The sequence below is a fragment of the Geospiza fortis genome, unplaced genomic scaffold (assembly GCF_000277835.1).
Source record: "Geospiza fortis unplaced genomic scaffold, GeoFor_1.0 scaffold117, whole genome shotgun sequence".
Taxonomy (NCBI): Eukaryota; Metazoa; Chordata; class Aves; order Passeriformes; family Thraupidae; genus Geospiza; species Geospiza fortis.
In genome coordinates, this window is record NW_005054500.1 from 719,967 (window position 1) to 736,307 (window position 16,341).

The 16,341-nt window shown below is 44.9% G+C and overlaps 1 protein-coding gene across 1 annotated transcript in view; it reads right to left on the reverse strand.

The window, feature by feature from the left end:
• The window catches only part of LOC102033020 (ligand of Numb protein X 2-like), a 23,244-nt gene extending 7,479 nt beyond the window's left edge, over nucleotides 1-15,765 (reverse strand). Inside the window, exons 1-5 of the mRNA XM_005428722.2 lie at nucleotides 15,709-15,765; nucleotides 7,139-7,575; nucleotides 4,497-4,723; nucleotides 3,007-3,203; nucleotides 1,439-1,804 (exon numbers count right to left, since the gene is read on the reverse strand). Of these exons, the coding sequence (XP_005428779.1) occupies nucleotides 1,439-1,804; nucleotides 3,007-3,203; nucleotides 4,497-4,723; nucleotides 7,139-7,527 (1,179 nt within the window). The 5' untranslated portion in view covers nucleotides 7,528-7,575; nucleotides 15,709-15,765. The remainder of the gene's footprint in view (nucleotides 1-1,438; nucleotides 1,805-3,006; nucleotides 3,204-4,496; nucleotides 4,724-7,138; nucleotides 7,576-15,708) is intronic.
• Between the last annotated feature and the right edge of the window lie 576 nt (nucleotides 15,766-16,341).

The window sequence follows — 16,341 nt, forward strand, 5'->3', positions numbered from 1 at the left end:
CTTTCTCTCCCACCTTTGTTCATCTATTGTTCACCATCTCCCATCCATTTTTTCCCCAGGGTACCTCTGGTTAAACACTTCACCAGCTGCTTGTCTGGCCTTGGCAGGGCTGCAGGGGAAGTGCTCCCATTGTTCCTGCTGCCCTCGCTGGGTTTGTTCCTTTAGATCACCTGACAGAACCTCATTGTGGGGGACTCACTGGGGGAGGGCCCAGTGCTCACTCGGGTGTTTCCTGCCCTGCATGGCAGAAATGCAGTTGCCACTCTCACTCCTTGCCACAGGACCCTGCTTCCCTGGTGCCAGAGTGACTTCCCTGGCCTTGGAAGAGGGATTTTTAAAGTTACATTCATGCAAGGATTTCAATTAGCCCTCAGAGGAACAGATCATGCTTGGAAAACTGACACAGTTTTACACAAATGTCACTTCCAAAGAGATTCAACCCCAAACCTCACAAAGCCAGTTCTGGTTGCTGGTTCCAGTGGGATCAAAAGAGGTCCTCATATGGGAGTTGTGTGTGCACACTGCAACAGGAATGCAGCACCACTTGTGGGATGCAAACAAATTCCAAGAGGCCACAGAACAGAAGCACAACATGAAAAAGGAGCTCAGTGCTGGAACTGCGCTTTCTCCCATGGCACTGCACTCCTCTGATAACTGTGAGGAGAGCTGCCTCTCCCTCCTGCTGACCTCACATCCTTTCTGGGACATAAACAGAATGGGATGAGGAGCATTGTGTCAGGATCTCTAGATAAAAACACAAACTGGAGGCACTCGCCTGGGGAGATAAAGAATTTAAACTGATCTGTGTGATATCTGCTGCTGCACATGCAGCAGTCCTTAATCCTTTAACTAGAATTCCTTGCTCATTCCTTCCACCAAAACCTCTGGCATGCTGCAACAGGAGCACATTCCACAGGGAAAGACCACCCCTCTTCTACCCATTCAGTACCTTGGAATGCTTTTACCCTGAGGTGCCCCACATTTTCCAGTCTCTCTTCACAAATACAGGTAAAATGGGGAGAAAGGGCTTCAAATCAGTCCAAAGTCTGTGCTGCCAGCCCATCTCATCTCCCAGCCAGCACCTTCAGTGTGACTGTTGGAAGCACAAGAGGCTGCCCTGATCCCTCCCTGTCTGCTGCACGAATCCACCCAGTGCATCCCAACAGAGGCTGCAAACAGCAGCAATCTCCTCAGGTGAACTGCTGTGCCATGAGCCACTGCTTCCCCTCAGACCTGTCAGGGCTGACTCACCACGGATTCCCACTCCTGGTGTTTATCTTCATTTGGAAGTGGTGCCTCCCACACATCCAGAGGGGAGTCACTTTCCATGACAGAGATTTGGGGGAATGCAGCTTGTCCTGGTGTGTTCTGCTAGCCGTGGCTCAGAACAGGAGCCCTGCCAGCAGCCACTCAGAGCCATTTCCATGTCTGAACTCACCTGGATGATCTGGGCAGCAGCCTCAGGAGTTCCTTGCCTCAAATCCTGACCATTTATTGAAAGGACTCTGTCATTCCGACTCAGCTTCCCATTCTTGGCTGCCAAGCCCCCCTCTAAGAGATCCAGAATAAAAATCCCTGCCTCGTCAGTCTTCCTGATCAGTTTGATTCCCAAGGGCTCGGTTCGGTCTCTCTTCACCAAGGTGACGTGGATCACTTCCCTGCTCGTGGAAGTGGGATCCTGCTGTGCAGTCCTGTTGGAAAAGCCCTTCTCCTGCAGGACCATGAGGTGCAGAACAGGCCCTGGGTGGCGCAGGAAGGAGACAGCCTGGCAGTGAGTCACGCTGCTGATGTTGACGCCATTCACCTACAAAGACAAACAAAGCACTCACTAATCAGAGCCCACATTAATTAGGCACTGTCCACAGTGTGGGGCACGGCCAGGCTGGGGTAGGATGGAAAACTCCCTGTGCAATCTCTGACTCTGATGCACATTAGGGAGCAAAGTTTTCTAAAAAAGAATGAAGAAAGCTGATGGAATTAGACTGTAATTGGTGAATAACTGAGGACAGGAACAAGACAGGACAACCCACACAGCTAACAAACCTAAAAATGTTCAGTCATTCCTTCCATGCCATGTAAATCCAGATCTGCTTTTCCTTAATTTCCAGCATTCAGTACAGTGTTGGAGCAGACCCAAATCTCCACTTTTGAGTGGCTCATAGCCTACAAGCTTCTGGAATCATCCACTTAATTATGCAATTACCAGAGTGACTCTGAGAAGGCAACGTTTTGCTTTGCCTGTTGTCACACAAGATTCTGTGCAGTCTTTTAGGATGTGAATAGGGCTCCTAAGTGTGGGACCTGCCCTATTTGCTGAGACTGAGACATGGACAATCCAAATGGATAAAACAGGAGTCATTCCATTGGTCTGCCTGAGAAACCAACCCAGAGATCTCATCAGCCACTTGTGTGGGGGCTGCCAGCCCTTCCTGATGCCCAGTCCCATGGGACAAGGAGGATTTATGGCTTGGCAGATGATTGGGCAGCCATGGCTGCAGGTGCTAACAGTTGTCACCATGTGTACAAGGTGTCACCTTGGTCACCCAGGGCCACACAGCCCTGCCAGTGTGGGCAGTGCCCTGGCTGTGGGTCAGGTGGGGCTGGAGCTCTGCATTTACTCATTTTGGAGCTGACACTCACTGCCAGTCAGCAGCTCTCACCCTGGACCTGCCCACAGAGAATATGCAGCTTAAGCAACACAGTGGAGCAGGCAATTATGAGACTTCCTAACTAGAGCAGAGAAATGGGGCTGCTGTGTGAAATTTATCAGGTAGGAATCTTTTACTTTGTCCAAAACGGCCTACATTTCAAAAAGCTGTCAAATATGCAAGAGAAATATGAGTCTGACTGGAAGGAATGCCAGCAGTGCTCCTGAGCCCCAGCAGACACACAATGCTGCTGACACAGAGGTCTGAGCAGTGCTCTAAAACCCACAGCTGCAGAGATTTCCCAGTTTTTCCAGGCTCTCTCCTCCCCCAGTCAAGGAAGCAATGGGGGTTTCCCTACCTCAAGGATGTGGTCTCCAGGAGCAATTCTTCCATCAGCAGCAATCACAGAGTCCCTCAGCACTTCCTGAACAACGATGTTCCCCAGGGGGGTGTCCTTACCCCCAACTATCCTCATCCCCAGCTCTTCCTCCGGATCTTCCCGGTGGATTTCGATGGTGGTAGTTTCAGCCACAAGACTGGTTCTCTGAGGAAGGTCTGGTTGTGGAAATTGAAGAGAAAAAACAACACATTAACAGAATTTTCCTTTTCACAGCACCCCAAGATTCAAACGCCTGGCAGGTTGTGTTCAATGTAGCATCTGAGGGAAAGCAGCCATTAGGAGACCTAAGGTCACATAAAAAGCTTAAAACCCTTTTGTTTCTTTAGAGTTTCTCCAGATTTTTTCCCATTTTCTCCTAGCTTTTGGTGAAGTCAAACTCTTTATTGTTGTTGCTGGGGATTTATTAAAAGGCATTCAGTATGGTTTGGCTATATTTAGAGATTTGTTTTTCTCCTGTGATAGCTGGCCTGCTAGAAGCACACACATAACAAATTCCAGTTTCCATGATGCCCATGAGGGAAAGGGACTACCCAGCTGTAATTACTGCTCTGCAACTTCCTTCCTCTAATTTCCTTTGCTCCCCTTTTCCCATCCTCCCTGTAGAACAGGAGGAATGTTTGGTGTTTCACAGCACAGTGGAGATGAAGCAATGCTGCACTTTGAAGATGAAAGTTGCTGTTAGCAAGTGAGCTGAGATCTCCCAGCACGGGGACACTCAGGCAGGCCCAGCACAGGGTGAAGGGCAGGTGTCACACCAGGGATGCAAAACCTGCTCCAGGTGTGCTTTGGGAGAAAGCCAACAGGGAACTGAACTGACCTGTGAGTTACCTCTGTCCCAGGCACAGGGGCTGAAGGTGAGCCTAACTCTGAGACAAGGCACTGAGGTGTCCATGCTGCTGCCTCCTACCAAGCTGAGACAAGGCTGCTACACTGGAGATGCTGATTTGATCTGCAAGGCTTCCAGAGCTGCCTGTTAATCAAAACCTAACTTATGCTACAAAAACACCAGGAGGGAGGTACTGACCACTCCAGGAAACTGACTGTATATTTAACTTTCCTAACAAGATTAACAAGAACCTGGAACACTTCCTAGTTACTAATTATCTGGCTTCTGCAAGGGCTTTAAGTGCTCCACGTTCACATTGACAGGGACTGCCTTTGTTTCTCCCCAGAATAGGCTGCAAATACTCACTGCAATCTCACAGAGTTTCTCCAAATGGTTTTGTACAGTTCTGTGCCTGTGAGCAGACTCTGCCACCCCTGATGCACGTGAATGCATCTCCCTTCTGCTGAAGAAAGAGATGCCTCTGATGACTGCTAATGGCTGAGTAGCATTAAGGATGTCTGACAGTGCTGGGGGCATGAAAAATTGAATTTTCTGAGATAATTGCCTCATTTGTATATCATGAAAGGTAAATACATAGTTCCACTCTGTACCAAACTCTCACCTTCTTCAGTCTCCTCAAAAGCTGGATTAACCAGTCCAGGCTCTGCAGTCCCCAGTGACACCACAGCAGCTCCAGAGCTTTCTGCCACAAGTGAGGAGCCTCCACTTGGGAGCTCTGGATCCTTGGGTGTGTTTGTGTCCCCCTTGGCAGGAGGCTCTTCCTTCCCTTTGGAAATGGGGTTCCTTTTCCGCTGGAGCTCAGATTTGTATTTCTTAAACCCAGGACACCTGCAGAGAGATTGGCAGGGACTGTCAGTGACTGTCTCTGCCTGGGCAGATGACCCAGCACATGAAAGCTCTGACAAACCTGTGGGAAGAAGCTGGTTCCAGATCTCACCAGTGCCATCCTGGTTTCTCAGATGATAAAACTGATTCTCATTTCACCTTCAGTTTCTACTTATACAAGTATCAGCTAAAGTGCAGTGGGTTTGTTATTTCACTTTTGAAATTATTAAGCAAATTATTTGAAAAATAAGAATGTAATAGAAACAGGAGTCTCCTTTGCTAAATATTTACCTGGCAAACAATCCATAAAGAAAACAATCCCTCTTAAATATAAGCAAATACTGAGCTCTGATGTTGTAGAGATCACCATGAACTGTACCTTGATACAAAGAAGGTGGCTCAAGTTTCAAGCTCAGCTTTGAATTAGGCTTTGTTTTAACACACCAGCTACACACAAGAGCAGCAAGGGAGGACTGGGCATTTTCTGTTGTGGAATGAGACCTGACCCTGGACCTGGTGCACTCCCAGGCCATGCAGGTGATGGCTCTACCTGAATGGAGTAGTTGAGTTCCTAATCCCACTGACTGCTCCCCAGAGGGCAGAGGTCCCAGAACTGGGATGTAATTGGATGCAGATACATCACCAGCCTGTCTCAGCACTAATGGGTGAGGAAGAACAGCTCTTTTATCACAAGTATTTATAAAAAAGGTGAGGAGGTGACAAATGCAAAAACATCACTTTCAGAGACACGAGTAGTACTGGGTGTTTACCAGAGTCACTTTTCAAATGAAACTGAACTTTTTACACTCTGGCTAAAGAAGTCTCATCCCAGTATTACTTCCTCTGGTTTATGCCTACTCATTTATTCTCCAAGCAGAAAAATAACCCTGAACTTAATGACAGACACTGAATGATCCTCTTGTGCACATGTCCCTCTTAAGATACCAAAACACAAATTCAATCTGCAAAAGGCAGGGAAATCCCCCAAGAAAATAAGTTACTATGTGCTTCTTATTTCCTTAAATCTTCTCCTATCAGTTAATCTCACTTAAAGAACACCCAAGTCCCAGTGCAATTTTCTTATCTGTTTTTTTTTTTCTCCCTATTTTTCAGTCTGATGATCCACTTGCACCCACAGCCCAGGTGAAATAGCCTGGAATCTTGGAATACTCTGTCCCCAAGAAAGATACAAACAACTGCGGAATATAGAGGAGAATGATACAGTTTCCAGGCAGGTCTCTAATGTAAACATTTGAGGTGCCTCTCTCCCTCCCCTGTGTGCAACTGCTGTGCCAGAGGGATTACAGAGCGACAGGAGTTTACTGATAGCAGGGCAGATTTGCAGAGCAGAGGGAGGCCCAGCCCTGGTGTGAGCCATGGCCCCAGCCTGAGCAGCCAGGACAAAGGGCTGCTCAAGAAAAAGGAGATTATAAACTTTCACTGAAGGGAAAGGGGCACCCAAGCAACTTCCATCCCTTCCCCTGGCTCTAACACGAGCTCTCAGCTTGTGGGGACTGAAGACAATGAAAATCACAAGGGTTCATCCTTGACTGGAGCTGCAAAGGTGTCCTAAGTGTACCTGTTCCCTGGTTGGCTTATTTTTAAACTATGTCATTGCCACAACAAACTACAACACAGCTGAATGAAACAAGCCTGTGGCATTTCCCATTGCTGACAAATGCACCCTGCCAAGGAAGGTCTGTTCCACCTGCAGCAGGGCTTGCCCTTAGCTCCCCTCCCTGCAAATCATTAACCAGGTAGGAACAAGGGCTCTCCACGCACCATGGCAAGAGCTCTGTCACCTGCACTCCTTTTAAAGTGACAATGTCCTGCCTGCCACCAGCTCAGCCAGCAGGGAAGCACCAAAAAGTCTCCCTTCCTCTACACAAGAGGAACACAAAAAAAAAACATAGTAATTTTCATTTGCTTCTCCTTCTCAGCAAAAGAATGAGAGAAGAGAATGGAATTATAAGTAGGTGTTTCAGCAAGTGCATAATGTGCAGCTTGGAGGGACTTGCACTATTTGAATCAAAGACTTACGTATTGCACATCTTAATTGGACCAATTAAACTGGCAGCACTGCACAATCCTTGCTTTCAGAGCCTTGACTTTGTGCCTTTCTTCTCTGCACAAGGGAAACAAGAATAAGCTTGTTTGCAACAACTCCAGAGCTGATGGCCCAGTTCAGGACCCACAGATGTCTGGGTGTTTGACAGGTTTAGCATCTGCAGACAGGCTGAAGGTGAGCAGCTCAGAGCACACACACAATTACACTGTCCTCACCCACCCACCTCTGCAGCCTCACCCTGCCTTTCTGGTGTCCCACCTTGCCCCAGTTTAGGGAGCTGCTCTGAGAACAGAGGGCTCTGATAAGCAGCACAGCACCCTGGCAATAACAGGATGGAAAGGGGAATGCACCTGTTCTGCAGGTGAGCTTCCAGCTCACAGCGCTGCATGGTCTGCTGGCACTCAGCCTTGAAAGGACACAGCACAAGCAGCTTATCCAGCAGGTTCCTCACCAGCAGGCTGGACTTGTGGCACTGCTGGAAGGAGAGCTTCTTGCGGTCCATGGGACAGAAGCTGTACTCCTGCATGAAGTTCTCGAGGCACTTGAAGCAGTAGGTGTGCCCACAGGGCGTGTCCATGGGCTGCAGCAGGGGCTGCAGGCAGATGTGGCAGATGAGCTCATCGTCCACCTCGTCCTGGAAGTTGTACAGGTGATTGTCCAGCAAGGGGTGGGCCTGGCCACACTCACAGCACAGCTCGGGGACCTGGGACACGCTTTCCTCAGGGACGGGGTCAGCCATGGCAGCAGCACCAGGAGGAGATTGTCACACAGCAGCTCTGCCACAGACCTTTGGGAAAGGGAGAGAGAGACATTTCAAACCAACTGTCTGCTTTAAATGCAGCCCATTAAAAATTAAACTGTATTCCTGCCTTGAGCTTCCTCCCCCAGAACCTGCACCCCCCAACTCCCAGAGGGCTCTTCCTTCCAGAACCACCCTGTGAAGGAACAGCCCAGGGAGCAGAGGATGCAAGGACCTCACTCAGCACAAGGTTTAAGCACGTGGATAAACTGTACTCTGAGGCTTAAACTTTACACACACACACACCAGAGGCAGACTAAATAAACACAAGCACTAGGAAAGCTGAGACAAAAACTGCATTTTCCCGATGGAGAACAACCCAGAGAGGGAAGGGAAAGGAAGGATACACAAGACTGTGATTTTTAAACTTCCTCTGCCTTTCCAGATTATACCAAATCTTTTAAAGACATGTGTGATAAAAAGCCAGTTTGGGGATGTCCTGGTTTGAAAAGGAAGTGAGTTTTTTTGGGATGCTGTGGTCAAACCAATAGGTGCTCAGATTTGAATACTGGCACCTGGTGTGGCCACTGAGGACATGGATACGCCTCTGAGAACACAGGGGGTTAAAAGCAGTTCTGGTTGTTAGGATTTTTGTTTTGTATTTTGGGGGGTGGGGAGGATGAGGCAAAAGAAGAGGAATAAATTTCAAAAGAAATTTAAATCTAAACCACATTTCCTTCCTTTCAAGCCCACTCCCTTCAAAAAAAATTGTTTTAACAAACAATGCATTGTTCCCCACTCATCCATGCCTAAGTTCCCCCATGGAAAATAATTTCCTATAAAAAGACTAAAGCTTCCTAAGTGGAAAAAACGTAAAGAATAGTCCACACCATTTGTTGCAAGGTTAGAGAGAGGATTGAGCCTCAGCTCCTTTCAGCCAGGGAGAGCAGGATAAGGAACAAACTGAGTCCTTGTAGCTGCTGCTCTGATTTTAACAGAAATGTCTTCAGTCATATCCATTTTGAATCTTGCCTGTTGTAATTAAATATAAAATTCACTTGAGTTTCCTAGCAGATTACAGGCACAGGGATGACTGCAGGGAGGATTTTTTTTAACCTGGCAGTTATTTTAATGAAGTAGGAAATGTGGTATTAAAGGAAGCAAACTACATTACACGGTGGGGGGTGTTGTGGTGATGTTTTGAGGAGTTTGTGATTGGTGGGGTTTTTTTAAGTAAAGAATCCCAGACTTTGAAAACAAACAAAAAAAAATTGCAAAACTGTGATGAAATGGAAAATTTCTGAAAGATGATGTGGAAAATACCTGAAAACAATGACTTTATCTAGAACAGGTAAGCAAGAGGGAACACTGGTCTGCACCAGTGCCTGGAGGACACAGCTGGCACAAAGCAGAACTTGGGAGGAGGGGAGACAAGAACAATAAGATAGCAGGAAGGGCAAGAAAAAATTAGTCATGGGTTTCTAATAAAAATCATACATCACTCCAATTAATTGTCAAGGTAAGTCAGCTACTTAATTAAAGGAAGAATGTATCAACAACAGAATCAGCCATTTCACAGGAGAATTCTTACCCAGCCACAGGAACATGTTCACTTCAAAAGATTAAAACATCACTGTCACAGTTCCAGGTGGGTACAACAGGAGTTATTTGCTCCTCTCTCCCCTGCTGCAGTGCCAAGAAAGCATCTTCCCCTGGGGGGAAGCACTCAGGCTGGGTGAACATCCCTGACTCCTCTGTTTGCATTCCCTCCTTAACCCCTGCATGGCTGACTCCCAAAACAAGGCACAGCTCTCAGATAGACAGCACCCATGAAAATGAAAGCTGCTGTGTCCATGGGCTCCTCTCTCAAACAGCACCCATGGAAATGAAAGCTGCTGTGTCCATGGCCTCCTCTCTCAGACAGCACCCATGGAAATGAAAGCTGCTGTGTCCATGGCCTCCTCTCTCAGACAGCACCCATGGAATTGAAAGCTGCTGTGTGCATGGGCTCCTCTCTCAGAAATCAGCCTGCTCTTGGTGCTTGCCCCCACCTGAAACAGGCAGCCCTTCTGTTTGCCTTACTGGCCTTTTTGCCAGCCTTCAGCTGATCTTGAATGACCTTACAGGTGCAAAAGGAACATTTCAACATCAAACCATCACTTAACATCTCCTCAATTCTAATCAATCAGCTCAGCACCACCAGGTAATGAAACAAGGAGCTTCCAAGGCAAACAGTACCAATCAGAAATACTTGTGCTTCGAGTTGGACTATTTGCATAAAACTTTGGCAGGTGATGAAACAAATCCACTTTCTTAGCAAAAACAAACCTCACAGTAATTTTGCCAATAAATTACTTTTATTGGGGGGGGTTTCAGATTATTTATCAAATTAATTCTCTGCTCTGTGTTTAAAGGTTACCCAAGATGAATCCCATTGATGAGTAATTTCTGAGTAATAGTTTGTGGAAGATAAAATTGTCACCAAAATTTTGCTGCTCCAAGCTGATCTGCTGTCTCGCTTCCAGATCCTTGAAAACAAGGGGTGAAGATTTCATTTAAAGGTGCCCAGGTGAATTTTACTTTTCCACCACTGTCCCTTCAACAAGGAGGACACTCCTGCAGACAGCAGGGAACCCAAGGCTGACACCTCTGTGATGAAACCCAGCCCAGAGCCTTGGGCAAGGCAGGGCTGAGTGAGCAGCACGGGGAGGGCAGCAGGCTCAAACAAGTCTCCCTTGCTCAGGGACTCAGGCACTAAGCAGAGCTTCTGCAGGGGAAGAATTGCTAAAATCTCATCCAGCACAGATGTTGCTGCAGCCCAACAAGGCAGAGCTGAAGTGTGGAGAAAATCAGTGTTTCATCATAACAGGCCTGGCTCCCCTCAGCTTCAATGAGGCACTCTCAGAAGTCAGTGCAGAGAGCCCACAGGATCCAGCTTTGGAGGGGAGTCTGATACAAATTCAGTCCTTTGCAATCCAATCTCAGCTCCTCGTTCTAACCTCCAAAGGCCAGACCAACCCAATCAACCACTCCATCCTTGTGCTGCTCTTTTTGTTCCATCATTCCCACTCTCCAGCGAAGGGTGGCACCTTCCCTGCTGCTGCCTTTCTCCAAAGTTCTGGAATCTCTCCTTGGCTTTTCACTCACATCATGAGGGAGTCACAACATCAGGATCCAGCTTGGTCCCCAGTTACTCCACACTGACTGCATGGAATTGTTAAAGCCTGACACAGACATGTGCTGCTCTAAGGGACTCTGCTGCTCTAAAAGTGTAACACAAGAAATGCCTCTGGAGTCAGAATTATTTGGAGAGTAACACACCCCACCCCTATGTCTAACAAAGAATTGAAGGAAATAGACCAGCAGAAATCTCTTTATATTTCTTAATTTCTTATCCCATAAAGATTTCTTTGGGATCACCTTTATCTTTACTGTATTTAAAAAAAAAAAAAAAGGAATTGTTTTTCTTGCCAACCAGTGTTGGCTTTTTTTTTTAAAGTAGGATTCCTGGTACTGTAACACTGACACAAAGACTAGACTTTTTTTTTTAAAGATGACTTATCAGGTAGTCTAATCTGTATTCCTGCCAAAGCAAGACTATTCCTGACAATATTAGCACATTGCCTATTCTTGTTTTAGCTCTGCCAGGGCTCAGAGCCTCAGCTGTGCCCTCCCTGCACATCTACAACACTGTTAATAGCTCTGGGAGGGGTCTGCCAAGAACCACACCGGCACCATTTCTGGTGGGCAAACTGCTCATTCCCTGCCCAGCAGCCCAGACTTGGAAATAGAACTGATGACTCACAGCTTGGAAAAAAAAATTAAAAGCCTTTAAAAAAAAAACGTGATTATCTAAGAAATCTTCCCAACCCCGTGCCTCCACTTGTGCTGTGACTGACTGAGCAGGAGCTGTGCCTGTGGTACCTGGCTCCACAAGAACAACATTCCAGCTCCCAGTTTATCACCAGCATTCCCAAACACTGCTCTGGCTCCTGCTTTCAAAGCCATTTCACTGTGCCACTCTTGGTGTGGAGCACAAATTAAAGTTCTTCTCAAGCCAAGCCTGTCTACACACATAATTCCAGCATTTGGTACAAGTGAATTTTGGTCACTATGTATGCACCTGAATTTCATTTCTTTCAGGGGTAACAGTGCTGCTATTCCCATTTAAAAAGTGAGAAATTACATCACCAGAGGCTAAGACAGACCCACAGAGGCAGCAGCCCCTGGGAATTTAATTCTTTGTTATGGCTCTGAAGAGGATCTCGAGGGACCTACCTAAGGCCACACAGGAAACTCCCAGGGAAAAAGAACAACCCAAACAAAAACGAATAAAGTCAAGTCTGTTTCTATTAACTAACTGATTTCTAAAACCACAAATATGGTGAGTAAGCAGATCACATTCCATATTGCAAAACACAGAAACACGCAACCAGTCTGCAGCAAGGACACAAAACAGATATGTAAAATTCTTCCTGAAGGTTATGGATGACTAGAGAATGTCTCAAACAGCTGAAGTTAAGAAATAATTTTTAAAAAATCATCAAATAGCTGGTTCTCAATATTAAAAAGAGAGGTGTGTCATGGATACTTTAGAAATGCCATGGTTTATGCTTTGGGGCAGCTGGAGGTTAGCACTGTCATGGTGATAAAGAAATATTGGGCTGAAAACCCAAAAAAAAGCTGGTTTGGGGACTGTGGGGCACGTGCCCCACATCTCCTGCTGTGTAACACTTCACTGCAATAATTATGTCAGTTATGATATTTATAACAACATTTCCCTGGGAGACTGGAATTGCAACATTCCAGCTAAAGGCTAAACAATTAATTAATTTTTTTGGGGCCGGACAAAACAAGCCAGCACAATCTGGATGAAGATGGCTGCGGGCACACACCAGCAGGGCACTGACCAAACCTAAAAGCAAGTTCCAGATGGACTCTGATGGAGCAAACCCAATCCTCTCGAAATAAACCTGAGAAACAGGGGCAGAGCTTTTCTTCAACTTTGTTTGAACAGTTTTCACTCAGTTAAGAAGTTTTGTGTTTCACAGAATGGCATTTTTTTCCATTCCAGAGACAGAAAAGTGCATTGAAAATGTGTTCTGTAACAGGGGGGCTTTTGCTGAATTTCATCACTGCTGTGAAGAAGGGTTCATGAAATGAGAGATTTTACAGGGCTGGCACTCCAGTCCTGACTGAACACTTCCAGTGGGTTACCACAGCATTTCACAACCCCTTAGTTTACAACAGTGGCACAGAAAAGTGTTGAAATACCAGAGGATTTTTATAAACAACATTGAAGGAGGTCAATTTTACAAAAAAACACAACACCAAACACAAGAATGGTTTCAGGTGTTGATACAATTTCCTACTATCTTTATTATTTTCTGATATGGCTGAAGATCAGACGCTGAATGTAAAAATCTCCTGGAAATGCTGCATTTATGCAGCTAAATAAGAAGCAATCCTTTCAGTGATTGAGCTTGCCTTGAAGCCACAGGATTTCTAATGAGTGAGGATTTCACTCCCCCAAGAGTGACTGCTCAGCACTTGTGTGAACGTTTTGACTCAGAAACTCTAAATCAAAGCTGCTTTACTGTAATTAATATCAAGAAAAATGGATATTTAAATTTCCATTGTCCCCATCATTTTTATACCCATTCTCTAATCATAAATGTGAAAATAAGTTGTATTTAACTCACTGGTGTTTCTGTGCTCATTAAACAATTTGGTATTTTATCTGCCTCAACTTGTGGGCAAGTATCTGTTTTCTCCACCAGAAAACAGAAAGCCAATTGTATTTCCATTAATTATAATCAGAATCCTTATCCTGTTAGACCAGGATAACAGCCCATCCCAGGAAACCCTATCCTGAGAGATGAGCTGAAAGGCTTGAGTAGAGCAGGACAATCCCAAGGAGTTTTCTGCTGAGCAACTTGTGCAGGATCAGCTCTGCAGCATTGATGGATTTCCATCTTTAACACAACTCACTTCCAGACAGATTTTAAAAAATTCTAAATTTTGTAAAAATCTTTCAGGCTTTTATAAAAAAACCTGTCTGGTTAGTGTCTCTGAAAGTTCAACACAAGGAAAGATTTGTAATACTCAGTTTAAAAATCCTGCTAGCAGTCAACAGTTTAAATTGTGAGCACTTTTAATTTGAGCAGAATGAAAAGCTGACATGAAAACTTTAAAAGTTGGTATTTATAATTTATTTCTCTCACTACCAGATGCTCAGAACATTTGCTTCTCTGTCAGTTAATGATTGCACAGAACAGTAACTGTCTCACAGCACCCAGAGTGGTAAAGCAGCAGAGCTAAACAAATGTAATCTCAAAAATTAATCCCAGTTCTTTCTGCAGAGCAGGAGGTTCTGGTGTTATGATTCTGTTAATATTATCTGGGTAACAAGAGCCAATAAATTTCCTCTCTCCTCCCTTCTTTAGGAATTAAGCTTTCCACCTACACTCTTCTTCCAAAGGGGATCCAACAGTGACTATTTTAACATAGTGCTCAGAAAAAATGGATACATTAAATGCCATCAAATTGAAGACAAGTGCTGCAGAAAAAGCTGGTTTATTGATGTATTTCTTCCTGCTCTCTCACCCTTGCAAGATGTTTCCACTATATCCACCCTCCTTTCTACAGCATATTCCACACAAACATGCATGTTGCTCATTTTGTGCTCACAGGAATCCTTCAGTCACTTAAATCAATTTGCTTCTCTGCAGAATTTGACTCAAATATTCCTATGGAAGTTTTATCACCCCAGGGGTGGATTGTCTTTATTTTTTTCTATTGTATCTGTAATCTTCTCTCTCCAGGAAATTAAATACTCCTACCTCCACCCTCACCTACATTTTCAATTTGGCAGTTATCTGCAGCTCTATCCCTAAAAATCAGTTTGATGTTTGTGGGAGAAGCTTTCTACAAAGAAAGAAGGAACCCAGTGCTATTATTTAAGAATGTAATCAGTAATTAATAATCAAAGCTTCTCCTGCAACTCAAACAAACAGCCCAAAACCAAACAAAGAGGGATTAGGAGATGTTAAATCTGAATATCTGGGAGCACACTCACTTTCCAAAGAGCTGTGTTTGCTCCCGGGAACATGAGGTAAAAATCCAGTGTCCAATGGCTACAAATGAGTATCAGATGCTGTTAGCTCATCCCTGTCTACCTCTAAATTCCCTCTTTATAGAGAGAGATGAAAGCAAACTGCACACCACTGTCCATCTGTGATCTCTATTTCAGCACAGCACTTCCAAAGCATACGGGGGAAGAAGCAGACTGTGCACTGTATTTTATTTAACTGGATGTTTTTAAAGCCCCTGTTTGAATAATCTCACCAGGGTGGTCACATCAGAGATATTTAAATGTAATGTGAGAAGGGAGGAGGTGGGAAGAGAGAGACTCTTGCTTTTGGGAGGCAAAAGGTATTTCTGTAGCTCTAAACCTTGCTGTCTTGTGAGAAACTCCTACAGAGCTTTAATCTTTATCACATTCTATCAAAGTGCTACTTTAAAATTAATTTCAGTTAAAAGAAATTAATCTTGGCTACTCTCAGCCTTAAGCACAAAATAACTCATTTTCTAAGTTCGTTAAAACACAAACAAGGAACTCTTGTTTTCTACAAAACTTTACCACAAGCAATCCAGCAGCATGAAAGCAGTTTTGCACCTGGAGATGAAATATTTCCTATCAACAGTCACAGTTTTTAACATCACAAGCACCAGATTAGGGCTTTGCTGCAGGATAAAGAAGCACAGAACTCCTCATTACCTGGTCCAAGTCCCAGTTTCAGTAGCACTATTTTTAAAATTATGTTCTGTTTAAAGAGTTTGGCACTTTGCATCTCAGGTCCACAAAATAAACCCAAGGCAGGATGGCTGAGAGTCATTCCAGAGGGTCCAGCACATTTCCCCTGGCTGGCTCTTCTTTCCCAACAGCTTCTGTGCCCGATGCCGTGGGTGACAGCAGGGTGACAGCAGGACACATTACCCTGCTCAGACTTCCTTTCACGGGCTAAGAGGGCTTTTTATGCAAAGTACTTTCCAGCCCAAGCTTGTTCACACTAACTAAAAAAGCTGAATTAAGAGGTAATTAAGTCTGTAATTCCCCTTTACATTCCACCTCACCCTCAGATCGTGGTAAAGGGGAAAGAAAGAAAGAAAACAAGTTACCTTCATTTAAACAAAACGAAACCTTCTCAAACTGTGGCTCCCCAGGGCAGCTGCAGCTGAGTTTGAAGTGAACTTAAACTCTGCCAGTGCCTCTGGGTAGGCAGAGCTGCTGCAACCAGTAGTGTAATGCCCTTCACCACAGGTGACAGCTCCTAAGTAAATAATGAAACAGCAGAAGTCAAAAAAGTAAAAAATAAAGGTCTCTGGATTACGATTACCTTCCCCTAGAGACAGACAGAACAGTATTAGATCTCATTTTTAGATTTCTTGAGACATATTCTGCTGTTTAAGACCTCTGTGTTAATGGTTAATGAGCTTACACAGTTGCACATGGAATTGAAGGTGCCTTTTCATCCAATTTCATGCAGTTTCTCTGGGTGTATCTTACTGATTTCAAACAACCCTCACAGCTGGGGGAAGCAGAACTGCAAGAGGCATTTTAGGATGTGTTTCTTTCTGTTCAAATCTTATCCTGGTACCAGCAGCAGGACTTTAAAACCCATTGTTATCTTGCCATATGGGGCACATATTTGCAATATGCGTGAATTGATAATAATATTTTCCCTTGTTCTAAAAATAAATTTTAAATGGGAGTGGCCGCCTCATCAGCTAAGGGAGCTGAAGCAACAGAGC